Source organism: Poecile atricapillus, chromosome 16, assembly GCF_030490865.1.
Source record: "Poecile atricapillus isolate bPoeAtr1 chromosome 16, bPoeAtr1.hap1, whole genome shotgun sequence".
Lineage (NCBI taxonomy): Eukaryota > Metazoa > Chordata > Aves > Passeriformes > Paridae > Poecile > Poecile atricapillus.
The window spans coordinates 2,403,383-2,429,839 of NC_081264.1; the positions used below are offsets into that span (position 1 = coordinate 2,403,383).

Consider the following 26,457-nt stretch of genomic DNA (forward strand, 5'->3'; position numbering starts at 1 on the left):
GGGGCGGAGCGGACCCGGCCGCCGCTTCCGGGACCGGGAACGAGCGGAGAACGCGGCCCCAACCGGCGGAGAGCCGGGCCGGGCTCGGGCGCTGCCGGGAACGCTGGCAGCCGCTGAGAGGCTGCTGTGTGAGAGGGGGAAATGCAGGACTGAGAGAACGTGACAGAATCACAGAAAATGCTGAGGCGGAAGGGATGAAAAGGATGATCGAGCCCAGCTCCTGGCCCTGCACAGCGCCAGCCTCCAGAGCCACACAGCGTGGGCTTGGAATGGACTTTAATAAACACCCAGTCCCAACCCTTCCTGCCCACTTCGCACCAGACCGGGTTGCTCCACTTTGAGCATTGCCAGGATTGGAGCATCCACAACCTCACCGGGCAACTTGTCCCAGTGTCTCACCACCCCCACAGTAAAAATGCCTTCCTAATATCTAACGACAATTTCCCTTATTTCAGTTTATACCCGTTACTCCTTGTCCTGTTCTATAGTTCTTGATGAAGAGTCCCTTCCCATAGCCCTGTAGGCCCCTTCAGATACTGGAAGCTTGCTGTGAGGTCTCCACGCAACCTTTTCTCCAGGCTGAATGTCCCCAGGTGTAGCCTGTCAGCTGAACTGCTCCAGTCCTCAACTTGTGGACCACAAGAAAATGCCAAATGTGTTTCATCAGCTAAGGACAATAAGTAAATGTTTTCTGTGCCCTGTGCACAGACACAGCAGGTTGCCAATGCTAAGTATGAACTAGGAAAGAGAATTTCAGATCAACACATGAAAACAGCTGAAGGGCTACGACTTCTCAGAAGAGTGAAAAGTCTGCCCGCAGCTCCAAAAATAGGTGGGCAGAAGGGGTTTCCTGTCAATAAGGGCTCCTACTCTAGAAGAGAACCAAGCTTGAGATGATTGTCCATCCATGAGGACAATCCCAACCCCACTGCAGCCTCTGGGCTGGAGTCACCACCTTCTTGAAGTCAACTCTGCACTTTGCTAGTCCAAATACAGAGTCTAGATCTTAAAAATAATTTATTAGTTTTTGTTTTTAGTAACAGCCATTTTCTGTATGCTGTAGAAATACTGATTTTATGTGTCTTTAAATGTTTACATAAATTGTCTACAAAATCCAACAATGTTTCTCCATAATTTTTACCTATCTGTTCCATAATTTAGAAAACCAAGGGTTGTTCATAATTGCTGCAAGTAAAACAAGAAATGCCAGAAACAGGCCTTTAGCAAGACACTGGGAATATGGTTCTCCTGGAAAACAAACAAACAAACAAACAACAAAAAAAGTATAAGTGCGTGAGGGCTACATTTTAGTTTCTATAACAACCCAAGGATGCAGATTAAAGTGTATGCAAAAGCATTCTTTCATACAAAACTCCCCACATCTAACAATGTTTCAAAGAAATATGGCCTTTCCTGTTTTGTGGCATCCCACATTGTTTGTTATTTTACCTGTGTAAAAGCGTGTCAGTGGATAAAGGAGTTGTGGCCAGCACACCTCATTTCGATTGCAGTCAAACTCTGCATAAATCTTCTGATACCTGGAAAAAAGGAACCTTTTGGTCAATGCAATTCACGTTACATCTGCTGAACACAATGGGAGGTTATCAAAATTTTTACCAAAACTACCTTGTCACTGGAGGGGGTGGCTGAGCTGGGACTTCAATGAACTGAACAGAAGCTGTGATAGAAAGAAAGCTGAGGGTGTTTTTGCAGCCAAGCCCGCACTGGAACTCCCATAAGACTGTTGAGTAACTGTAACAAAGAGTATAATTATTGCTTGAGGGCTGGAAATGGAGGTTTAGACCCTAAACACAAGCAGGAAAGGAAAAAACACACAGTATTTATGAGGAGGTTGATAATCCCTGGATTTTCCACATCGTACAAGGGGGGAACTTGCACAGTCTTGAAATGAGGTAAAATGGAACAGAATCTCATTTTATAGGGATTGTATAATATAATATTATATTGTATTATATTGTAAGTATAAAGATTATCTGCTTTTAATAATTCTTTTTTTTTCTTTAATTTTCATTTCAGAGGGTGAAAGGCTAACCTGGTTGTGATTAAAGGAATTTGGGTTGCAAAGTGAAAGGCATGTAAAAAACCAGCAACAAAAACTACCCTTTTTGTTTGTAAAATTAATTTGGGATATGTTAGGTAAGCAAGGCTTAAAATAAAGCATTTATTTGTCAGATAGGCAGAGACACAACTCACTTTACCTGATCTGCACAGCAAGAATCTGCTGCTGGGGAATCCCTTGCACTGCTCCCACTTTAGCAAAGATTATGCGAATATTCAGGTTTGCAGGAATATCTGGACAAATGCCTTTTAAGCCTCTGGTGCTCACATTAGAAGGAAATGGATCAAGACCTATGAAGGAGAACAGAGGGATTTAAATGTAAATATTATGGAAAACACTATATATTCCATAATTAGATTATTCTCATAGCCCAGTGAAATGCTGGTAACTGTCACACAGGAACACATTAAAAATGTTTCCCTCTATATAAAACACCTAAAGGAGTAATTTATCAATGGATAAATACCAAGTCATATGTGTACAGGCTGGCAGCAAAACATGCAGTATCCACAGGCATAGTGAACTATGTACACATATATGGATGGATGGATGCAGAGATACATACCACTAGCTTTAAGTATTTGAAGTTACAATTTGGATTTATTTTGACATGCTTTATTTATTGTATGGGCATATTTAAACTACAAAGAACAACACAAGCCTCACTTACGTATAATTTCCACCCAGTCATTTAGATCACTGTAACTGGAATTGTCCCTCTTTCCAATGTGAGTAGCTTGTATTAATGCATTCAATTTCTCAGTCACATTTCGTCTGCAAAGTAAGAATGTAACATCACACACTGTAAATCTGTTTTACCACTCTGGGTTGCAATATTACTGTATCCTAAGGTCAGTTTCATCTGAAAGATGTTATCACACAACAAAAATAAACTTGCACTGTTGAAGGGAAGAAACAGTACACTTGAAGGGAAGCAAAGTATTGCAGCCAACACAATCCTCATTTGAGTAGAGTGAAACTATTATTATGATTTCCCATCAAAAACAGAAGTGAGACTATTAACCACAGAAAGCTGAAATATACACATAAATATTTAAAAAGAATGTACCAGTGCTGATGGGAGGCATTTGTGGACAGTCATGTAACACTCAACAAGAGGGATGAAGCAGGAATAAACAATTCAGCTTGTGTAGCTCACCTTAAAAGGCTGCAATCTTCATTAATATCAACTTCTAGAATGCACCCCGAGTATGAGTCTACTCCAAACAGAACTGGTCTGTAAGTTGCTGATGCACATAAACCTCTGCCAGCTGTGAAATGAAAACATCTTACTTGAGCTTTCCTATTATCCAACTTTGGATCTCTAGCTTTCAATTTTGTGCAAAACATCAAAATTAGAATGCAAACTCAGTGTGGTAGAGTTCAAAAACAGATACAAGTCCATTCAATTTTCCAAGAAAGCATTAAAGGTTTTCTCACTGACCTTTGAAAGTTTGGGAAAGCAAAATCTGGCAGAGATTTTTAACTAAAATATATTTAAAAGAATCCAAAAACCAAATAAAGCTCCAACATTTTAGCATTAACTAAATTGAAGTTGCAACCTCACAAGGCAATACCTGGCTGCCAAATGTTTAGGCTTCCAAGAGGATCAGAAGCATTCAGATTTGCAGCTCTCACTGGTTTTCCAACTTGATACCCTAAACAGAGAAGGGTAAATTATGAACCCTGTAGAAGAATCTATAAACATCAGCATTGTTTTAAATGCCATCAGTCTTGAAGCAAATGACATTTCCATTACAGTGGGAATGGCCTCACTTTAAATAATCAATATCTATGCAACAAAAGCCTAAGAACCACTCACTGCTATTGGCAGTGCAGTAAGGCAGGAAGGTGAAGGCTGGCAACATAAAGAAGTACAAAAGAAATATAAAATGTAATCACTGATAAGAATCTGTACAGTACCAACTTTTTTTACTTTTAATGAGCAAAATGAAGTATTTATACCTGGATTCTCAAACAGTTCCTCTCCATTAGTACTGCTTAAACTTAGAAATTCAACTGTGAATCTCTGTGTCAGGATTTCTGGTAAAAGAAAAAAGCATGACTTTTAAATAAGTAAATTAGCAAAATGTATGTTCTATGTGGGGTACAAACTTCTGTCTTTCATTAGTGACAGAAGATTCAAATCACACAAACTAATGGAAATCAGCTCCATAATTCTCTTTCTAGAGTCTGAGGGAAATTATTTTTAAGAATAATTGTTAAATAAGAGATTCTATCACAGAATTTTCATACAGAACACAAAGAAATAAATCAAAAATCATAAAAGAAATGTCATGATACCTCCTTCACATAAGCTTCCAAGGAAGACAGTGACATTTACTTGCTCAATGTTCTTGTCTTCCCAAATAAATTTATAATGTTCTGCAAAAGTTACATTTTGACACAGAACCTCAGCAGCAAGGTTTTCTGGCAGAAGGAAAAAAGAGAAAAGGTCATAATGAAAAGCATTCTAATTAGAAAACTCTGCTACTGCAGCTGAGAAAGAACACATTAAAACCTTGGCAAAATTCTGGAAATTACAACATTCATCTTTTTGAGAATTCATTTTATTGTTTCAATGTGCAATGGTGCAATCCCCCATGTATGCAAGGTAAGGAACTTGATTTCCTGAGCAACTGTGATGAACTGGAGTAAATTAAATACTTCCTGATTTGAAGGAAGCCAGTTTACTTTTTCAGTCTTAGATAATATATGAAATTCCTCCTAAGAATTGCAGCAGGTAAACATTTTAGACATCAAAATAATCTATTTCATATACAATCCAGGTTAAATAAGAAACATTCATTAAATGGAAGAGACCTACCACTTTCAGTGATGAATTTGCCCCTGTCAGTGATGGCTCTATAGAAAACATTTTGTTGGATGAAGTCTGAGAACGAAAAACAAACAAAGTTTTCCTTTCTGTTTTCACATCCAAGATGCAATCCTTGCTGTTATGAAAACTGAGTAGGAAATTACTTGGAAAATTAATTTTGGTAAAGATCCAGGCTGTTTATGTATTTTGAAAACACAGCTAATTATCTGTGGGTCTTACAGAGGTAATATAGACTAACAAAATTAGGCAGTTATGGAGCATAAAATAAAACATGTTCATGCTGGAAATCACATTATCTCAAACTCCAGAATGACTCTTCATTAGTACAGGCTTTTGTAATGCAGAGAGTAACCACTTCTCACTAACTCTAAAACGCTGATGCTGCACCCTCCTGACAGAAAAAGGGCTCTGCAACAGTCTGAGTCACCAGGAACAGGTAAATGGGAAGCAAAGGCCCATCCCATTATTTCTTGTCTCCTAAATCTTGGGAAACAGTGGGACACTTGCTAGAAGGTCATGAGAAACAGGAACAGAACATCCCCAAATGCTGAACTACAGCCACCAGATAACACAGATGTTACATTCAGCAACTGTGCCAACAGCCCTCGGGTTTATTCTGTTCCAGCAGCTCCGAGAAACTTGAAACCCATTCCTGCTTGGACTTCTGCAGCTTACCTGCAGTGCCAGTGTTTATCCTCACATCATGGGGCAGGCCTTCCTTGTAAGACTCCAAATTGGTCAAGCACTTGACATCAAAGTTGTGGAGATACGCCACAGGAGCATTCCCAACACACTGTCCAGCCATGGATTGCTGCGGGTGGTTCACAGAAATAAGGATTTCCTAGCCCCTTGCTTTTCATTTGAAGATTACCTGTTAGCAAAATCCCCCACATGTGCCCTACAGCTACACATAACACTTTGACAAGAAAGCTGTCTGATGTTATAAAAACACCTCAGCCTCTGGCAAAAGAGAGGTTATTATTTTAAAAGCACAGCTTTAAAAGTAGTTTCAATGTACACCATGACTTCATCCTCATTTGTGAAAATAATTATAACCAACAAGTGTCTCCAAAATGCATTACCCTTTGCAGGGATGGGCAAGGGGATGAGGAAGGATAATGTTTATTTTAATAATGACTTTGTTTTGTTTTGGGGTATTTTGGTTGGTTGGTTGAGGGATTTTTTTGTGACAAATCCCAACATAAACTTGCTGAAATTGGATTCAAAGCCATAAGGAGTGTGATGCAGGGAGTTCAAACACACCAAGAGGAATCAAAAGCTCATAAGCACCAAGTGATTACCTGGGGAACAGTAAAATACTCATCTTCTTCTGTTATAATTGGATCTCCTTCTCTGTAACCAGTGAAAGGTTTCCCAGGGGAAGTCTGTAGAGGGATCTTAAATGAAGGAACTTTGGGTGTAGAACTGCAAACAAGTTTAAAACATAAACAGTGCTTTACTCTTTACCTGACACAAATAATTACAGGTTTGCTTTCATGTCCCCTGTTCTTATATACTACCACTGACATTTCTCCACTTGCATTTAAGGTTTGCACCCTAAAACCCTGATTTCAAAGTATCTTTCATTATAAAGTCAGGTTATCATTTTGGTTCCATAATGAGTGTGGTGACAATGAGATGAGAAAATAAATTTTCTTAAGACTTACGTAGAGCCATGATAAAAATAGCCAAGAAATGGTGTGTTGTCAAGAGAAGACTGTACACAAAGGAAGGGAAACCACTCAGGGGTATATTCCATTGACTGGGAAGAGCACAGCTGATCAAAAGGTGGGTTTACATCCCCACCAAATACTCCAGTGAAACATGATCCACTGAATAACTGCTGCAAGTCTGGTGTACATTCCTGAAAGGGAAAAGAAGCATCACTTTTTAGCAAGCTAATGGCAACACTTACGGCAATATAAAGCCAAACTTACAGGTAAATCAAGCAACTTTGTAGAGAGAACATATTTACTTTTAGAAATCTGGAATATCCAAACGCCCTCTGGCTCATCTAGTCTGAAGCATTCAGTACCTCTCTCTCCCCACAAACAAGAGAGTCTAGAAACTTTGAGAACACTTAATCAAAGTTTAATAATAAATAAGTACCAGATCACAGCAACAACGAACATCACAAGCTCCAGCTGTTAAGTTACAAGGACAAGAGCCCAAGGGCTTAAATGCCTGGTTTGGGATGATACTTGCATTTTCTGTAACACAAGTAGAAGAGAAAATCAGATTAAGAGGACTGAAATTGAAATAAAAAGACCATGCACACTGCAGTTTATTCTGTGTACAAACCTTTTCTTAAATTCCATTGATTGCTCAGTATCCCTTGTTGCTGCCCAAATCCCAGTTTTTTCCATACAGAGAGGAAAAGAACAGCCAAAATGTCATTTCTTCTTCAGCACTTACCTGACACATTTCCTGCAAAGGAAGAGTTGGCAAATATTTCAGCTTGAATCAGGAGCTGTGCCAGCATCACTGAACCACGGCAAGCTAAAACCTGGAGTGTTTCCACCATGCACAGAGGTGAGGGGCAGCACTCGGTGGCATTGGGCAAACACAGCTCCAGAGTTCTGGTGAGGCTTACAGTCACCTTGGAAATGTTCTGGAAAAACACAAAATAAAGTTTGACAGCTCTGATAGCTTGCATTGAATTTCTCCTGTCTATACCATTCATCAGCTTCTGAGAGAGAAGTTGGAATGAAGTGGAATAACAGAAGAATCAGTGTTTTACGTACCACACCAGGAGTTACATCCAAATTCCAATCTCCAGCTCTTTTGCTTCCGCTGCAATTTGCAAGTTGCAATTTTCCTATAATACAATAAAAGTTTTAAAGGTATTCCACCGTCATTTAGAAAAGTAAAATGAGAAGTACATTTAAACTCCTCTTGTGCCTTCAGGTACACCCTCAGGCCCAGCTGACACAGAACCAACTGAGAACTAAGGAGTTAATCACAAAAATGTCTGAAATTCCTGTTTCTGTAACTATTAAGACACTAAATTACATGCATTACCATTTCTCTAGTAATTTTTGTGTCAAAAAATATTAACAATGCAAACATATTTATTTACATGGGGAAAGGGGTTGAAGTGTTCTTACCTGTCTCTGCATCTCTAGGACTTAAAATTATAGAAAAAGTAACTCCTGAGGAATTGCCAAGAAAAAATGAATTGACTCTGGGCCCTGACATATGAATAAACGAAGGCTGGAAGACTAAAAAAAAAAGAGAAAGAAACAAGTTGACTGAAAAAGGTAACATCTGTAAGACATATAGATCTTGTGCTTGGGCTATATTCTTACACTCTTAGACTTTAAATTGTCACAAACAGAAGAAAAATATCATGTAATGCCTACTACAGGGTTGTATTCCATCCTTGCCAAGTGCTGGAGGAGTGGGTGTAGCCTTCTATGCCACAAGTTTACATGTATGAAGATGCCCAGTAAACAGGCAGTAAAATAACATTATAGCACTTACAGCCCACGCAGATACTACACAGCTCCGGCAACACCATATTTAGCATTTCTTGCTGACTTCAGTTTACACTTTTTAATTTCTCGGAGCCGTGAATTGCGCCAGGGATGTCCCGCTACCTGCGAGCCAGGAACTGCGGGCTCCTGCCTTCAGCAAGTGGACGCAGCGTCAAGTTTAGGGCTCGGAGCTGGGAGTTCCACTGGATTTTTCTTTCTAGACTTTGCCAAGTTTGAAAGGTCCGGCATAAACTCCACCCTCACCCTCTGCGCTGAGCAGCGGCAGAAACTCCACGGCGAACACGTTCGGGTTTGGCAGGGGCGCCCAAGACCGTGCCTTGGGGAGCCCTCAGGGTCTGCGCCACCTCCCCTCACGCCCACCCGGGCAGATCCCACCGCGGGCCGACCGCCATCCCCACACCCCCGCCCGTTCCTCGCCCCCCGGAGGCCGCCATTCACTGCGGCCGCTCACGCCCTGACCCACCGGTGTCCCCGGCCAGCTGCCCGGGCCAGGGAGGCGGCAGCAGCAGCAGCAGCAGCAGCGCCCCGAAGGCAGCGACCCCCATTGCGCTACGGCGGCCACCCGGCCGCCATCTTGCAGCGCCAGCGCGGCGCCATGGCAACGCGGAGGGCGGGAAATCGCCTCACGGAAAGGGCGGGAACGCGGCCGCCTCACGGCGAGTGATGGTGGTGGCGGGGCAGCTCCAGACCCTGGGACGGTCACAAACTAACGAAGCTAACAACGCTAAAAAGCTCTAAGTGTGCGAGAAAAAAAAAATTAAAGTTTAAGGCTCTCACAACCGGAGGAGGGAGGTAGTATTATGAACACGAAAGAATGCAGAATTCATGGACCACTAGGACATCCAGCTGGACCTCCAAGTTAAGGAAGAAGCTAATAAAACCAGCTCAGTAATTGTGCTGAAATCAAATCCAAGCAGGTAAAAGGTAATTCTGGTAGATCAGCGACCCAAGAAACACCCAAACCCAAAGGAAGAGAGAAACTGAGCATGTGAACTAATTAGAATGAGAAGCGAGAGAATCATTAACCAATAGGCATAACAGTACTAATTAATAAGAGAAGTATGTAACTTGTAGCAAATAAACACTAATCCCTTTGTTTACTAGAAGGTATAAATAGTTAAGTTTTCATAACATGTACATTTTATGGAGCGATTCCCATGAACCTCAACATTGAATAAAGTAATGCTTATTTTCTAAGCTTACAAACTGGTAAGAAAATTTTATTTCCCGGTTTTTGGTGACAATCCCAGACATCTCTGTACCTCAGCATCACCCCTGACTCCACTTAGACCTGTCCTCCCTCACCCATTGTCAGTCACATCACACCATGAGATTCAAACAACAAAACTCCAAGAAAACCATGTAGCTCACCCTTAAATATCAAAGCAATATCTGACCACATTTGAAAAAGAGACAGACTTTATTACAAAAGTTTTATGCAACGTAAATAATAAATACAGCCTTCACACAAAATGGCTTTTGTCAGTGAAGAAAAGCTCACCTTGTTACATTGGCAAGCCCAGAAAAAACTGGCACTGCAGCTGTTACAGTGACAAAACCTGATGTGAATATCAAGACCTGACATATTCCTGTATAGACATTGGGAAGGAAAAAATAACTCGTTTTCTATGTGAAAAAAAATTCCTCTGTATTCTTTTTGGGAGAAAGGTTAAACTACCAAATTATATAGCTCTCTTTAGAAGGAGATACTGTTGGTTTTTTTAAATGAAAGCCACATTCAGAAGTACACAGCAGACCTTCCTGCCATAAAATCAATTTAAAAGTCTTTGTTCTTGTCACATGTCAGATCCAAACCCACACACTAAAAATAAGCGGCCCTGTTATCATATTACAACTTTTTAACAATTTCTCATTTTCCAATTTCCAAACAAAACCTTGAAGACCAACCAGCTAATCTGCATTTATTGATGTTATTTTAAACAAAGGGAGGCCTTTTCATTCACAAATTAAGAGATATCAAATCGAGAAAGAAATACCACAAGGACAGTCCCAGGAATATGAACACATGTGAGTGCACATGCTGGGCAATTAGCACCTTTTTTTTTTCCAAGTGACTCACAAATCATCTTGAAATTGATGGCTCATATTGCTAGTAAGAAGTTGAAGTCCCTGAACAACACAGTGCTACGATTCTGATCCTACACACTAGAAATGGTCATTCTTAACTTTACACCAACATGTAGAAAGAATCAAAGCTTTCTTGTCTTTGAAAATAACTCGGAGGTGTGAAGCTTTGCAGTGGCCAGAATATCCTCAAATTCTCAGGGTGTGTCTCTTTACCAGGATGTAACTTCTGGTTCCTCTTACAGTTAAGAATTAGTATTTAAAACAGCACAGATTACATGGTAATACAGTGATTTGTTATTTAACAGGCTGCATAGAAGACATACATTTTAAATATTTATCCCCTAAGAAACAAGTAATAGCACTGCATACACTTCTCTTTCATATCCAATAAGAAGTGCCATCAGTTTCTCAAGTAGGTTCCATTTCATGGAATTACTGGAGGAGGTAATGATGTATTTACATAATGTTGCTACGCAGCTACCTTTAATTTCTTCTTCTTTGCTTTCATGACAGGTGGCAATGATATTTTGAAAGCAGTCCTGGAAAAAAATATGGAAAAGCAACTGTCAGATACACTGAACATATTCCCACACCCAGCCTTGAAATACAAAGAATAAACACTTACTCGCAGGTACTGCAGATAGGACTGAAGTTGCAGAATACTGAAAAATCAAAGAAATGGCTTTCACTAAAACAGGTCATTCCAATCCAAGAAATCAGACTGTTAAATATTTATAAACTTACTTGACAAGCACACAGAGCACACGTAGCCAATTTCAATGAGGTTCCGATGACAGAAGCAGGCAGCTCTGTAGTCAACATGAACAGGAGGTGGAAGGACAAGCTGTGATCTCTGCTCTTGATCAGGGAGAAAAACCCACTGCATGGATGGAGAAAGGTACTTTGTAAATTTGGTTTGTATTCCTGACTTGTCTCATCAGTGAAGTGAGCAATACTTCACATCTGACAAACAAGAAACACTGTTTCTTTAAAAAACAAGTGTTTTTAAATGACTTACCAACAAATACTGCAGAAGGGATGGCATGTGGGGCACTTTCAAATAAATGCCACCCGTAATATCACAGGCCTGCAAAGCAAAGACAATGATCAGGTTGTTTTTTGGTGATATTAACAGGGCATTTAAAATAACCCTGTACTGCACAAAGCCTGCAAAGTCAGAACTGTCAGATCCACTGAACATATTTCCACACCCACTCTTGATTAAAGGAAAGAGCTGAAGACCGTGTTGAACTGTCTAACATCAAGTATTTATGAGTTGATATAAATGGCAAATAAGAACAGCAAATCTGTACCTGTTGTAGAAGACCTGAATCAGAGTCCAAGACACAGGCATCAATCAAAATACTCTGTAAGAAATGAAAAACAAATTCAGCCAGGACTCACACAGCCCTGCCAGTGTTACTGCCATGATTTCTTTCCACAATAAATGCACTATAAATTATGTAATCATATGAGAAATTGAAATGAAAGATTATATAAATGGAAAAAAGACCAGCTTCACCTGTTTCTGTGCTGCGAAGATCACATTCATGAAATTCATGTATTGCAATGCACTGTCTTCTGCAGCTTTTATGACCTAAATAAAAACTCAAACTTGTTAGCCTACATATATCGCTGGATTTCAAGACTACAAGAAAACTGTGACAGCAAAAGTTCTTACCAGAATCCTTGATTTAATTTCTTGATTGGCTAAGTATTAAAAAGAAAGAGAAATTAATCAGCACATTGTTTGTATTACCTCTTCAATTCTGTAGCATCTGACACCTCAGAATATACTGGATGTTAGATCTAACAGGTCAGATAAAATATCTGTATGAAACTATTTCCAGTCCCAGTAACAATTATCTGTGGACTAATTCCTCTCAACCTCCAGTTACTCCAAGGAAATTCCTGTTACAGCTGTATTTGCATGCAACAGAAAATCTCCCTAAGGACGTGGACTATTGATCAAATCCTTTAACTTTTTTAAATTAGGCAACTTCAAATGGTCAAAATAAACCTCTACCTATTAGTGCCAATTCTGGGAATGGGGGTGTGTCCAAACATGCATATTTCTTTGTGTGTGCATGTGCATTTATACCTGTTATTCAGGTTAAAATATTTACCCAATGTTGAAAACAGGAAAAGAGATGTTACCTTTTAGATCTTTGCTCATCTTGTTGATGTCTACATTAGCTGACATTAAGGAATCTACATTCCATTCTTGGAAATAACTCCATGATCCACAGCACACATTCACCACCTCAGCCAATATACATTTTGATAAGCACAAGCCACAGTTATCAGGCAAATGTTTCAGCTTTAAATATTATAACAAAACAGGAATAGTAAAAGTATTATAAGAAACAGTCTTAAGAACACATAAAGGCTTTGACAATTCTGTGATCAAAAGGATACAACAAAGTGCTTTAGCAAGTGATCCTGCTAACAGGGTTTCTGTTTGCTGGCCCTTCATGTCAGCTTCAACAAAAGAAAAAGTGCTAAAGTTACTTTTTTATATAAAAACAGCTACTGAAGCTAACAATACAAAATACTACACAATTCTATCTTTGGCAAATAATACTAATGCAGAGGCCTGAAATGTCAAACATAATAAACTCATCTACTTCAAGCATATTAAAATTCATATGATGAAAACAGAGGGCATTTCTGCAGGTTCTTGACAATCCAAGTGTTTTGAAATTCTGCATATCAAGCCTAGAATTTTCTTCTCCTTACTCTTTGTCATGAGGTCTTTAATCTCTTCTGCAATTGCATCATTTATTGCTGTTAATAATTCGTATTTTCCATCCTTGCTGCCAGAGCAATTAGATTCCATGGAAGGGCCTCCCTCTCCAAAGGGATCTGCAGCAGCCCAACGCTTCCCAGGGTACAAGAAACGGCTGAAACAGAGGAAAAACAAAGTATTCATGTAAGAAAAATTGCTATAAATTAATCAGCTGCAGATAACAATACTCTTAAGTTTAATTTAAAATCCTTTTAATACTTCAGGCACTAAAGAGTTTGTAAGGTAAATGACCTTCGACTTAAACTGGAGTAAAACCCACATTTGCTCCCTCCTTTTGAGACATCTCTTAAAAGAGCTGGCAAAGTCCTTTGGCTGCACTTGGGGTTAGATCCCCAGACTCACAAATAAATATCTGGGAACAAAAATATCTAAGCTGGGAACTTCTGCCACGTGCATTGTTCCACTCCACACATATCTACCATTCTCTCTGTGTATTTTTAAGTCTATTTAAACCACCCTTCTGTCTTCTTTTTGTTGCTTTGTAAGCCATTAAGACTCTTTCCTATATACTTTCAGGTTGGTTTTTTTTTTTTAAGACAAAGATATATTACATATTTTTAACTTGGTTTCCTTTGATCAAACAATAAATAAAAGAGACAGATACAGGAAATTTGAATCCTTCACACTGTTCAGAAGCAGCTCTACCTTTCCTGAGTGTGACTTGCTATTACAGCGAGTTTGTTGGTGCGATTCATGAGTAGGTGAGAGTTTCCCAGCACCATCACTGCATCGATGCATTTCGACAGGGTGAACTGCCAGAAAAAAAAGAATAAAGCAGATGTAGCACAGTAACATTTACAGAGAAGCAATTCAGAAGAAATCTCTGAAATGACTGCAGTTAAAAAAACCTGAAGATGCAGAAAGAGCTCTTGCTGTTAAAAAAGCTCTAATGAATGCAGAACGCTGCATAGCTATTTCAAAAGGCATCACGGTACCCATTAGACCTGCTTTGACAACATTAGCGCAGTACGAAGTCAAAGAAAATTATACAATTTCCCCCAGAAATGGCCATCGGCAGTCCCAGCGCCCCACGACCGTACCTCAGCCTCTCCCAGGGCCCTCTTCCCCCACCAGATCGGGTTGGTGTCGAGGACGACGATCAGCAGGCTCAGCTCATCATCTGCAAAGAGCCCGCACAGCAGCGTCACTCCAGCCCCGAGCAGAGGGGCAAAGCCCCGGGGCACCGCTCACGGCCTCCGCTTCCCCACGGAGCCCGAGCCCCGCCGCGGCACCCCAGACCCCTCCGGAGCACCCCCAGACCCCTTCAGAGCGCCCCAGACCACTCCGGAGCATCCCCAGACCCCTCCGGAGCGCCCTCAGACCCCTCCGGAGCACCCCAGACCCCGCCGGAGCACCCCAGACACCTCCGGAGCGCCCTCAGACACCTCCGGAGCGCCCCCAGACCCCTCCGGAGCACCCCCAGACCCCTCCGGAGCGCCCTCAGACACCTCCGGAGCGCCCTCAGACACCTCCGGAGCATCCCCAGACCCCTCCGGAGCGCCCCCAGACCCCTCCGGAGCACCCCCAGACCCCTCCAGAGCGCCCCAGACCCCTCCGGAGCACCCCCAGACCCCTCCGGAGCGCCCTCAGACACCTCCGGAGCATCCCCAGACCCCTCCGGAGCGCCCTCAGACCCCTCCGGAGCACCCCAGACCCCGCCGGAGCACCCCAGACACCTCCGGAGCGCCCTCAGACACCTCCGGAGCGCCCCAGACTCCTCCGGAGCGCCCCAGACCCCTTCAGAGCGCCCCAGACCACTCCGGAGCATCCCCAGACCCCTCCGGAGCGCCCTCAGACCCCTCCGGAGCGCCCTCAGACACCTCCGGAGCGCCCCAGACTCCTCCGGAGCGCCCCAGACCCCGCCGGTCCCGCTCACCCGCGCTCATCGCGCCGGCCGGGCAGCGGCAGCTCCGGCGCCCGCGGATGACGCCCCGGCCCGGCGCTGCTCATCCGGGCACGCCCCGGGCCCGGCCCTCCCCACGCCGCGGCGGGCGGAGCGGAGCGGAGCGGAGCGGGGATGAGCACGGACGGTAACGGGGCCGCGGGGCAGCCCGGGAGGCGCCGGGTCGGGCCGGGCCGGGCCTGACGCTCCCCGTTGCCTTTCAGACTTGATCGAGACGTTCAGGGCGCAGCTGAGGAACGACCCCGATGTGGCCTCGGCCGTGGCCGCCATCCGCGCGCTGCTGGGATTCCTCAAGCAGGACCGAGGTGGGCCCGGGTGCCGCCGCTGAGCCTCGGCTCGCCCCAGGGCGAGGCCCTGACCACGCGTCTCTGCCTCTCCTCAGGGGAGACCATCCAGGGCCTGCGGAACAGCCTGCGGGACGCCATCGACACCTTGTCACGGGTGGACTCCTCGGTGGCCGTGTCCTCCGGCGGGGAGCTCTTCCTGCGCTTCATCAGCCTCACCTCGCTGGAGTACTCGGTAAGGGCTGCCCGCTCGGCCCCGCTGCTGCTGCCGGACCCTCCAGGCGCTCAGCGGGCATCCCGCTCTTCTCCAGGACTACTCCAAATGCAAAGAAATCATGATCGAGCGCGGGGAGATCTTCCTGACCAAAGTCTCTCTGTCTCGGAACAAAATCGCCAAGCTGTGTCACCCTTTCATCAGGGATGGTGCTGTGAGTAGGCCGGGCCAGGGTCACTCCTGTTCGCTTTTGCTGTTGCTGGCAGTGAGGGAGGGGAGAGGAGTCTGATGGGGGCTTCTGCACAACATTGTTCTGCACGGCAAGCCACGGCACTGCTAACAAAAGTAAAGGTTTCCCAAGGCTCAGCAAAAGTAATGTGTGAATTTTTTTTTGTCCTGGCAGCGAATACTGACACACGCCTACTCCAGGGTGGTCCTCAGGGTGTTGGAAGCAGCTGTGGAGTCCAAGAAGCGATTCAGTGTTTATGTTACTGAATCGCAGCCGGATGAAGCAGGGTGAGTGTTCATTAATTTGGTTTTTATCTTGGTAGCAGGGTAAGTTACAGCTACCATCCAACTTGCCCTGCCCGAAGAAAAGCTGCTAGGCTTGGTTGGAGCATTTTAAATGGCAAGTGTCACTCATCACATTATTCTGGACAAGTGAAAAAAAAATCTAAAAAATATTGGTAATTATATTTCCATACTCAATATTCTAATTAGTGTTATCTAGGTTTTCCTCAAAGGTTTCTAACTTTTGGTCACTGCCAGGCAACCTACTTTTCCCCTGGGAGATGGGAGACAACTGCTTTTTAAGTAGGCTAAAATAATCAGTATTATACTAATCATACCAAAGTAAAATATACAGCTAGTAATGTCATTTAAAGATGACAAATAATTCCTTCAGAGCAGATATTGTTGTATAAGTGAAGGAGTAAACCCTTCACATTGGGTAATACATGTCACTAATAACATGTAACAATACCTTCCATTTCTGTACAATAACTCATTTTCTGTTCTACCAGCAGGTGAATGGGGGCAGTCACAGGCTTCAGTCTTTTAGACAATATTGTCCTATCATTGTCTTAAAAAAAAAAAATAAAAATTAAGGTACAAATGTTTTCTTTAATAGGCAAAAAATGGCAAAAGCCCTGAGGAAGCTGAACATTCCTGTGACTGTGATTCTGGATGCTGCAGTTGGGTAAGTCTGATCATAAATTTTAGTGGTTTTCATTGCAATTTTATTTTGACAGTAAGACAGAATAAGCTTACATGTAGGCAGCTTGTTCAGACTCCAGGGATACTTCTTAGTTTGTCATGGTCATCCAACAGGCCAAACGAGTTACAGCTTTAGGTGCACAATTAGAATGTGTCAGCTACAACACAAGCATCTGATTTTGCATGTTGGAACAAAAAAAAAAGAACCAGACCTAAGATCTTGTACAGATCTGTAAAATAGAACTGAGGTGCTAAACAAAGAGGCCACTTTGTTCCTAATTTGCATAAGTGTTATCATTTTGTGGTTTCTTAAAGTATTTGCTAAATTACCACTGCTTAGTACAAGTCCAATACATGAGAAAAGAAACAACTACAATAAATCTGAACATTCCTAGTTAGAGTTCAGCTTCTTCCAGCATTTACACAGTTGCCAGGGTCAGCTATGGCTGGGAAAGATATGGCTACTTAATATTCTGCAGGGAAGCAGATGAAATCTCACTCCAAGGATGTGTAACAGCATGTGGACTTACAAGAGGTAGATTAAACTAGTGCAGAAAAATGAAAGATTGTTTGAATTACTCATTTCTGTTCTGTTCAGCAAGTCATTTTTCCTATTACCCAGTAAGGCTTGGATTTTTTCCCCCCCTTTTAACAGCTACATTATGGAGAAAGTGGACCTGGTGTTAGTTGGTGCTGAAGGTGTAGTTGAAAGTGGAGGCATTATCAACAAGGTAATTGTGAGTTTTACATCATTCTGTAAACTCTGGACTTTTAGAGTTTGGTTTCTTTGAAGTGTTTCAAGCTTTTTGAAAAGTCTCTTCCATTTGGTTTTTATCCAGTAAATGTCTGTTAATTGTTGGGAAATGGGTAATATTGTCAGGCAAGCAGTGAGTCTGCAATGTTGCTCTCCATCTGTCTCCACAGATTGGCACCAATCAGATTGCTGTGTGTGCCAAAGCCCAGAATAAGCCGTTTTATGTGGTAGCAGAAAGTTTCAAGTTTGTAAGACTCTTCCCTCTCAATCAGCAGGACGTCCCTGACAGGTTTAAGGTAAGAGAAACTCAACTTCCAGCTAAGGTGCACACTGGTATGTCTGTGAAAAATTGTCTTCTAAGCATCTCTGATTATCTGTATCTCTGCTGTGGGGTATTATGGGGTTGCTCCATGGTACAGTCAGGCACCAAACAGCCAGAATTCTCTTGATACTCATCCTCTGTTCCTAAAGCAGTTCCTTCTGGCCACAGGAGCAGCTGAGGGTAAAAAACAGTTAAACCAACAAACTCCAGAACTATAAATTGTATTTTTTACACAAGTTAAAAGAGCTGGGACCAAGGTGGCACCAGTCTGTGCACTTGACTTCCTTCAGTTTTACCACAAACATCTGCTTGAGGCTGTAGCACTGCTCTTGCCCAAAAGAGGATTTAATTTGCAGTTGTGTAGTAACTGATGGTCTCTGTTTCCTTCTAGTACAAAGCAGACACTCTCAAAACGGGTCAGAATCTAACAGAGGAGCACCCCTGGATTGACTACACCTCCCCATCGCTGATCACGCTGCTGTTCACAGACCTGGGTGTGTTGACTCCTTCAGCTGTCAGTGATGAACTCATCAAACTCTACCTGTAACTCAGAGACTCCCTGCACAGGATGTGTCATCTTCAGTGACTATCAGGGTTCTAAGAACTTGGATGATGATACATGAACGTGGCAAGGAAAGGCCATTAGAAGGATTAACATAATTATGGACCACTATTGAGAAAATTCCCAAAGTTATTACAGGTTCTAAAGGCTGCAACTAAATTATTTTAAAGAGGGGTGGAGTATTTTGATATTGTAAAATAAAATCCCTTATGGTCTATCCAGACTCATTCTAAGGTGTGCTGATCTGTGGCATGTACTTGAAAAAAAACAAAATTAAAATATGCACAAGGCTGCTGATGGAAGCTCCTGCCACACCAGAGTGATGCTTTTAGCTTTGTTCTCAACAACTGCAGGTTCTGTGTCTTTAGGGATGCCAGGTCTCTCCATGAAGAAATTAGATCAGCTCTGTTCTTTCTATCATTTTTTTATAGAAATCCAGTTTTATTGAAATAAGCAGTGTATTAATATAAAAGTGTGGTTAGAGTAACTGTCAGCCTTCAGACTCATTGTCCTCAACAGATTCTGCTTTGAGCCTTTGGTTGCCTGTTAGTTTCTTCTCAAACTCTTCTTCACTAATTTTTCCCTTTTTTAATCTTTTCAAGAGTCTTGTGTCATTCAGCAACTCCTCCATATCCTCATCTTCAATATCAGAGCCCTGTTGGAAGTTGAAAACAACAAATTAAACACAACACCAAAAGGTTTTCATTCTATACAGTTGTATACAAGAGAAGATTACAAGTCAGAGCTTTCCAGGAATATCCAAGCAGGAAATAATATTCAATTCCTACCCAGGCAACTGTAACTCTCAGCTACACTTGCTGAAAATTGACAAAAGCACCCTCAGGCCACACTTCTGCACCTCTGATAAATAAAAATCCTATTACTGACCAGCATCAGTGCTGAGAAGTTGTTTCAGTGTCTGGCTTTAAAAACCTCTACAATTTTTTTTAAGTTTTGCTTGTCCAAGTCCTAAAAAGTTATTTTACAGCCATCAGTTCCACCACACTAAAATCCCAGAGCTCTCTGCCATTGGAAAGACTGAAGTAATCACTTGCAGTTTAAGGGAATGGACACAGTTACCTCTTCACGCTTCCTCTTAGCTGTTACTTTCTTTTTCTTCTCCCTCTTGGCTTTCTGCTTTGACCATGCTTTGTTCTTTACAAATTTCTTTTTCCCTTGATTTTCCTCTCTTTCTTTTCTTTGTTCTTCTAATTTCTTTTGTCTCTGCTTTTCTCTGTTTTTATCCTTAAATGAAATGGAGTCTGTATTAACAGTGACTGGAGTAAAGTCTGGGAAACATTTTCCTCTTAGTTCAGGCATCTTTGGCATTTTTAACAATGCAAAACCTCTGGCAAGACTGGCAAAATCCAGATCTGTTGAAATAAAGATTATGAAGTTGGTTTCCTGCTAGATACAAAGTTAATTTAACTGAGAAAGAGAAGAAAAAAAAAAAAAAAGTCAACATTTTTAATGTATTGTTTGCACTCTATACCTTAATACTAGCAACAATACTAAGTCACTTTTATTTGTGCTTTTATCAGTTTGGTCAAGCTCCACATTGAAATGTTTTCTCTTGAAACAAGATGCTTGAAAAAATAGGAGTTTTGTCAAAATCTGATGGTACAGGAAGTGAAGGTTGTGGACAACACCAGTATGCTTTAGTTGTCTGAGAGAAACAGTGAGGGGCAGCAGCCCTGCTGGGAATTACCTTTGATCCGGAAGATCAGATTACATTCATGTTTGGCATAAGCCTGGACGTAAGACACAAAGGCTTTCATCCCTTTCTCAAACACTGCCCTGTCAGCCAGGGCCATGGACTTCAGCTTGGGAAGAAGATCCAACACATTTGTCTGCGGTTTCATTTCCTGCATGGGACACTGGGAACCAGAAAATAACAAAATCAAAGGAAAAGTTCAAGCAAATGACGTGAAATGCACTGTGAAATTTCAAACACACACTTCTTGCCCAATTAACCCTCAGTCATATTTGAGCCCCTTTTTCTTTGGTCACTCCAAGACATGAGCTGACCATCAGCCCCACACAGCAGAATTCTCACACTGCAGCTCCAGAGAAGCATCCAGAGAAGCTTCATCTCTTGCTTTACCATGGAGGTCTCCAGAGAATTCACACAATTAATCCCACAAATGCAGGAGCAGGCATGGGAGATTGTAGGAGTTCTAAGTAAAGAGCAAAGAGGCTGCAGGGTGTGAGCTGCCACCCAGCACTGCCCTCCTGCAAATGCTCAATTTACACCCTCAGGAACAAAAGACCTTTCCTTACTCACTGCATCACACATTCCTCTTACAAACCCAGTGGGTCACACTGGAGCAGCTACATTTGGTGATTAATAAGCAGCTCTTGTCTTTTGATTCTGCACCTCGTTACCCACGTACATTACCCCAAGTTCTACAAATTCTGATTTCCAAGCTCCTGTCAGTAAGTCTGTGCCCTTGCTCTTTCCTGCTTTGGGGTAGAATAAAAGCCAGCTCACCTTTTGGTTGATTGAGAGAAAGTTAATGTAGGATTCTTCCATGGGAAGCAAGAAGACCAGTGCACTGCCCACGTTGCCGATCCGTGCTGTGCGACCACAGCGATGCACGAAGGCACTGAAACAACCCAGCAGGAGAGCTCAGTTTGATTTGGAAGCATTGGGCAGCAAAAGGACAAATCTTGTGGGATGGAAAACACTGAACTAAACCAACAGGAATTAGCAAAGTGTTACACAAAAAATGTGTGGCAATCCCATTCAACTGTTAGGCTAATGCAAGGGGTGCCTGTTTAGGGAATGAAGTTCAAGCAAGTTGTAGGAAGAATTATGACAGCAAAAGTTAAAATCCATGGAAAAGCTCCTTTCCTGTAAGCTTTCAATGTACCATTCCTTGAAGAGCTCTGTCCCTGCTGTCATCTTTGTTCTCCTTCACCCAGTGTCACCTCTCACTCTTCCTCTGAAATCCTCACACAAAGCCTTACCCCAGAGTCACCTCTGCACACAGATGTGGCAACCACCCACCTGACACAGACACACCACTAAGTCATTTCAATTCACAGCAGTGGCAACAAAAACTGCACTGTTTCAACCTCCCTTGCTCCTGCATTATTTTGTGTGTTCTCTCAGATTAACCTCCAGAAATGATTAAATGTGTTTTATGCAGGTTTTTGTTCCTAACTGATACCTGAACAGCACAATAACAAGACCACACCAAAAGAGAAAGGATCTCAGGATCTGAAGTTGTACCTGGCACTGCTGGGTGGGTCATACTGCAACACCCAGTGCACTTCTGGAATGTCAATGCCACGAGCCATCACATCTGTGCACACCAAAATGCCCCTAGGAAGAAGAAAAAGCGTATTTTCATTAACCTGCTATTTGAGAAGAGCCAGCCTGCTCACAGCTGAGTGTTCTGCACCGTCACTGGAGGAACAAAACATTTTCAAACATTTGGGGTTTTTTAAGAGACAAAATATAAGGTAATTGCAGCTTTCACCATCTAAAATTCTGCATAGCATTATGAAAATTATTGTGCTTTATATTACATTTCTAAGACAAGTCAATTCCCTATTACAAATTCAAATTTTAAACCAGCACTGCATCCACCACAGCTGAACGTACTATACTCAATGTTTAAATAAAAGACTTAAGACTTGAGTGACAATTTCAGCAAAACTGCCATGCTGTTCTTTTCAACAGCTGCTCTTATAATCTTTGTTTGTTATTTAATCTATAATGTTTGGGGTTTTTTTCATAATCTAAAAAGCTAAAACTCAGGTCCTATGCAATAAAAAAAAATGACAGTTGATGAGGCAAGAGTTTCTTAACAGCATCCTGCAAAGCTGCCAAAGAACATTTCCCTGTGGGTAGGTTACAGCACTGTGTTGCCATGTTCTTGTTCACACACTAATAAAGTAATATCCTGAGTTTCCACTCTGCTTGCTAATCAGGAAAAGCTTATTTTTGCTACTAGTTTGTTTAAACATCAGGGCTAATGCGTGATTGTAGCAGGTGACAATGAAGTGTGCCCACCTCCTGTGCTGCCACATGGATTATCTAAAGTAGGGTGGAAATGCTCCAGTCACATTTTCCCTTTGTTTGTGGTCATACTTTGGGTACCTCAGCACAATTTGTGATATCATCAACACACTCAGCCTGGAGCATCCTTCACCTGAGCCATCCTTCCACATTAAGTAGCACAAGGACAGTCAGACAAAACCACCTCCCCCTCACTATTTTGCCTTCTGGCTGGTTTAGCCCATTCCCACCTTCTTACCCTGGGAGCTTCCGAAACTCCGTGAAAATCTTGTTACGTTTGTGCTTCATTTTCCCATGGATGCTCATTATTTTCACCTGTTTAATTAAGGATTCCAGAGCCTTCCCATAGTACTCCACACAGGCACACGTGCTGTTGTGATAAAAACAGGAATAAAAGCAAAAGGTTATGCTGCATTTTAATCAGGTTTAGACAGTCAAGCTAGAGTTTCCCAAGCTCTTTCAAAAATATACACTATTAATATTTAAAATATGCACATAATTTTTTATAATTAACATATAATCATCTATAATGTCTCAGTTTAAAATGCATAAAATTTATGTTTTGCTTAATAACACAATCCTGACATGAAGCAATGTTTAATCTCTTTTTAGGCACCATATTCTAAAAAACAGCTCTCAGAATTAATCACTTTGAAAATAGTTGTGTCCTCGGCAACAAAGGGCACAGTTTTGGAGTTTAAGTAATTACACACCAAGCTGTTCTCACAATGAAACACAAACAGAATTACCTGAAAAAGACCAGATGTTTTTCCTGTTTGTGCTGCCGAAGAAAATGCACCAACTGGTTAAATTTTTCATCTGCCTTGCAGATCTAAAAATTGCAAAAGAAAAATGTAAAGTGGACTTTGGCTCCTCTGTTAACGTGATCCTAAGTGGCCAAGACTTAAAAGCTTATTGATAGAAGCAGGAAAAAAGGAGAGGGAACAGGAGGCTCTGTCAGAGCCCAGGCTCACACCATGTAATAGTTCTCCAGGCGTGTGGGGGTTTTCTGGGTGTTGCTGGCTGCCACTCCCTTCTCCTTGACCGAGATGCGGACGGGGTTCCGCAGCCCTGCTCTCACCAGGTTCTCCACCTCCTGGGTCTGGGTGGCTGAGAACAGACCTGTCCTTCTCTGCTTGGGCAAAAAGTCCAGAATGGCATTTAAGCTGCAAGCAAGCACATGGAGAATGTAACTGTCCCAAGGCTTCCCTCAGCAAGAGGTTTAATACAAGCGAAATAGGCTTTGTTATCACATGTCAAACTTCTATTGAAATAATTATCTTAACTCTGAGAGAAAGAGATCAAAGCTTATTGGTTCAAGTGTTTTAACCCATTCTGGTGTGTAAATAATGATATTTAACCAAGCATTAACAGAGATATGCTAACATACATCTCAACAATGGAAACTCCATACTCATTGAGACTCCACATTTCCTGACTCTCCTCCCCCTTAGCAACTGCTCTGTGTAGTTACAGAGCAAAGATGAAAGAACAAAACAGAAAAAATCTATTTTTTATTTCAATACCTTGCTTCAAAGCCCATATCTAGAAGTCTGTCTGCTTCATCCAACACCAGCACATCCAGAGCCTTCACACAGCTTGCAAGGTCCAGCCCATCTGCTTTTCTCCTGAACAGATCCTCCAAGCGGCCCGGGGTGGCCACAATGATGTTCCCACTGTTGGTACAAACACACAGCAATTCCCTAACTACAGGGTGAGCAATTTGGGAGAATTCCTAATGTTGTTATCACAGCATAGCCCTGCCCTGCACTCTTCAATAAAACAATTTCATTTTGTCACTTTTAATTGCATCCATATTCCAGTGCCTGTCAGATGCTGTGGGATGGGGGGGGAAATGCCGAGGTGAAAGCACATCCCCTGTGGCAATAAAAGTTTAGAATATAAACAGCCAAGTATGGAAAGCAACTATCAGCTACAGGAAATGTTTGGTACCTCCATAAAAAAGCCAGTGGCAAATAGGATTCCTTCAAAACTCCATCATCAGTATCAGCACCAAACAATTTCAGGAAGTTCATGAGCAGGGAGAAGTGAAATATTCAGGCATTTTTGAGCTCTGTTCTTAACCCAAAGAGCAGATAAACAGTGCTGATGTCATGTAAGAGCCTCTCCTCATGCTGTTCCTCACTCCAGGAACAGACCACACAATTGCCCAGCTCACCCCAAAAGATTCTGGCAGCACCATCCCATTCCAGCACCAGCAGGACCACAGCTCTGGGCTGAAAACCCTGACAAGGAGAAAAACACAGCTCTGACAAACAACTCACCCATGCTCCTTAAACTTTTCAACATCTTCCATGGGGTTCCTTCCACCAATTAAAAGAATCTGACTAAAACAAAAAACCAGAAAGATCTGAGTCATCTTTTAAGTTTTGCTGGTTCATGAGTGACAGAAGGAACTATGGTTATGGAAATGATGAAGTTCACCCACCTGAACATGGGGAAGTGTTTTGTGAAATGTGACAGCACCTCATCAATTTGAATGGCCAATTCCCTCGTTGGTGTGATAATTATAGCTCCAACCTGCAGGTGAAAAACAGGAATTTGTGGGGAGGAAAAAGAGGTATTTGGGCAGAATCCTCCCTTTCAAGCTAAGTGAATATGAGACATGATTTTGAGCCTGGTTTCAGACGAAACATTTCCAAAGAAATACAAAAAAGTAAATCCAAAAATGTCTATGAAAGACCTTGTATCATTGTGTAAAATATCTTTGCTGAAAGAGCAGCATCTAATAATGACATTTAACAGCAAATGACAGTGAAATTCCCTGCACACAAAAATGTATTCAAGGTCAATGGATGCTAAAAAGCATTCAAATCTCACTTGCAGTGTATCAGTGTATTCCAGATTTTGGGACATTTTCCCAACAGCTCAGAACCCTGTTCAGGTCATGTCAAAGAAGAAGCTGTATCCAAGTGCAATGAGAGCACCACGATTTTATTTCCCAGTTTTAAACAGTTTATTGTTACTGTTACACCAAAGAGCTGAGCACACAGTCACTCTTGTGTGTAGGCAACTTTCTTTATGTATACTCTTCCTGAAATTCTCAAATCTTATTGGCACATCATAAAAATATACTCAGTACTGAATATTTTAAACTCACCTGCATTTTCTTTAATTTTTCTTCCCGTCTGAGAAGAATTTCCAGTATGGGAATCACAAACGCCAAGGTTTTCCCACTGCCTGTGACCTGCGAGAGTGGAAAGAGCGTCAGCCCTCCCTCAGCTCCAGAGACAAGCCTGGAACGAAGCTGGACGAAGGAAAAGCGCTCACCGCTTCTGCAGCCACATCTTTGTTACTCATGAAGAGCGGGATGGTCGCAGACTGAAAAAAGAGAAGCGTCGCATGAGGAGGTGAAGCGGTGATAAATCTCACAGAGGTGAAACTCCTCCGAGACATCAGAGCTCGCTGTGAGCATCACCGGTGAGCAGAGCCGGTGGGACAGTCACGGATGCGGCTTCTCTCGCTGCTCCAGGACCCGGTGACTGCTGCGACCGCGGGGCTGCGACCGCCACCGGGCCCGGCCCGGCCCAGGTGCTCCTGACACCGCCCGCGCCCTCCCTCCTCAGCCCGGCCGCCCCTTCCCGGGGAGCGCCGCGGGGCCCCGCACCTGCACCGGGGTCATTTGGTGGAAGCGGAGCTCCCGCAGCGCCCGCAGCACGCCCGGGCTCAGCGGCACCGGCAGCGAGCTCCAGCTGCCCTCAGTCACCGCCTCCATCTTGGCCCCGCGGTGTCACCGCCCCGCCGCTCCCCCGCCCCGGGGCCGCCGCGGCGGCGCTCTGCGGAAACACACACCGCGGCACCTCCCGTTCCGCCGCACATCAGTTCCGCCACCCCCTGCCGGC

At 42.7% G+C, this 26,457-nt stretch overlaps 4 protein-coding genes across 4 annotated transcripts; 1 reads left to right on the forward strand and 3 right to left on the reverse strand.

Moving 5' to 3' along the window:
* The first annotated feature begins 9 nt into the window (after nt 1–9).
* On the forward strand, nt 10–18,795 carry EIF2B1 (eukaryotic translation initiation factor 2B subunit alpha). The gene is made up of 10 exons (XM_058851111.1): nt 10–13; nt 15,305–15,343; nt 15,420–15,521; nt 15,599–15,735; nt 15,812–15,928; nt 16,118–16,230; nt 16,844–16,912; nt 17,585–17,660; nt 17,854–17,979; nt 18,397–18,795. Exons 2-10 carry the CDS (start codon nt 15,331–15,333, stop codon nt 18,550–18,552), a joined length of 909 nt encoding a protein of 302 aa, XP_058707094.1. The 5' UTR covers nt 10–13; nt 15,305–15,330; the 3' UTR covers nt 18,553–18,795.
* Nucleotides 999–9,016, reverse strand: TCTN2 (tectonic family member 2). Its single transcript, XM_058851108.1, has 18 exons — nt 8,880–9,016; nt 8,027–8,140; nt 7,664–7,737; nt 7,335–7,530; nt 7,029–7,129; nt 6,587–6,783; nt 6,221–6,344; nt 5,595–5,730; nt 4,908–4,973; nt 4,385–4,510; nt 4,046–4,123; nt 3,658–3,738; nt 3,240–3,351; nt 2,751–2,854; nt 2,220–2,370; nt 1,627–1,752; nt 1,450–1,538; nt 999–1,248 (listed from the first exon to the last, which is right to left on the reverse strand). The coding sequence occupies exons 1-18, from the start codon at nt 8,959–8,961 to the stop codon at nt 1,142–1,144; spliced, it is 2,064 nt and encodes a 687-aa protein (XP_058707091.1). The 5' UTR covers nt 8,962–9,016; the 3' UTR covers nt 999–1,141.
* On the reverse strand, nt 9,818–15,259 carry GTF2H3 (general transcription factor IIH subunit 3). Its single transcript, XM_058851110.1, has 13 exons — nt 15,190–15,259; nt 14,354–14,433; nt 13,959–14,065; nt 13,244–13,407; nt 12,923–12,985; nt 12,662–12,691; nt 12,186–12,214; nt 12,027–12,101; nt 11,818–11,871; nt 11,523–11,591; nt 11,249–11,384; nt 11,130–11,166; nt 9,818–11,043 (listed from the first exon to the last, which is right to left on the reverse strand). Exons 1-13 carry the CDS (start codon nt 15,197–15,199, stop codon nt 10,974–10,976), a joined length of 924 nt encoding a protein of 307 aa, XP_058707093.1. The 5' UTR covers nt 15,200–15,259; the 3' UTR covers nt 9,818–10,973.
* Nucleotides 18,796–18,914: 119 nt separating the features above from the next.
* Nucleotides 18,915–26,358, reverse strand: DDX55 (DEAD-box helicase 55). The gene is made up of 14 exons (XM_058851109.1): nt 26,223–26,358; nt 25,886–25,936; nt 25,716–25,802; nt 25,044–25,135; nt 24,880–24,942; nt 24,121–24,270; nt 23,571–23,760; nt 23,344–23,426; nt 22,833–22,964; nt 21,803–21,895; nt 21,059–21,173; nt 20,276–20,444; nt 19,648–19,940; nt 18,915–19,222 (listed from the first exon to the last, which is right to left on the reverse strand). Exons 1-14 carry the CDS (start codon nt 26,328–26,330, stop codon nt 19,058–19,060), a joined length of 1,791 nt encoding a protein of 596 aa, XP_058707092.1. The 5' UTR covers nt 26,331–26,358; the 3' UTR covers nt 18,915–19,057.
* Between the last annotated feature and the right edge of the window lie 99 nt (nt 26,359–26,457).

Bases quoted from the DNA above. Each gene is read 5' to 3' on its own strand.
- TCTN2 (XM_058851108.1), bottom strand. From the start codon at position 8,961: ATGGGGGTCGCTGCCTTCGGGGCGCTGCTGCTGCTGCTGCTGCTGCCG. The intron at 4,124-4,384 runs GTATCATGACAT...TTCTTTTACCAG, and splicing joins TGGAAGCTTATGTGAAGGAG to AAATCCTGACACAGAGATTC. The intron at 1,753-2,219 runs GTAAAGTGAGTT...TCTTTGTTACAG, and splicing joins ATTCTTGCTGTGCAGATCAG to TTACTCAACAGTCTTATGGG.
- GTF2H3 (XM_058851110.1), bottom strand. The intron at 11,385-11,522 runs GTAAGTCATTTA...CCATCCATGCAG, and splicing joins CCCTTCTGCAGTATTTGTTG to TGGGTTTTTCTCCCTGATCA. The intron at 11,044-11,129 runs GTAAGTGTTTAT...ATTTTTTTCCAG, and splicing joins CCTATCTGCAGTACCTGCGA to GACTGCTTTCAAAATATCAT.
- EIF2B1 (XM_058851111.1), top strand. The intron at 16,231-16,843 runs GTGAGTGTTCAT...TTTCTTTAATAG, and splicing joins TCGCAGCCGGATGAAGCAGG to GCAAAAAATGGCAAAAGCCC. The intron at 17,980-18,396 runs GTAAGAGAAACT...GTTTCCTTCTAG, and splicing joins ACGTCCCTGACAGGTTTAAG to TACAAAGCAGACACTCTCAA.
- DDX55 (XM_058851109.1), bottom strand. From the start codon at position 26,330: ATGGAGGCGGTGACTGAGGGCAGCTGGAGCTCGCTGCCGGTGCCGCTG. The intron at 25,136-25,715 runs GTGAGTTTAAAA...TTTCACCTGCAG, and splicing joins AAAAATTAAAGAAAATGCAG to GTTGGAGCTATAATTATCAC. The intron at 19,223-19,647 runs GTAACTGTGTCC...AACTTCCAACAG, and splicing joins CTAAGAGGAAGCGTGAAGAG to GGCTCTGATATTGAAGATGA.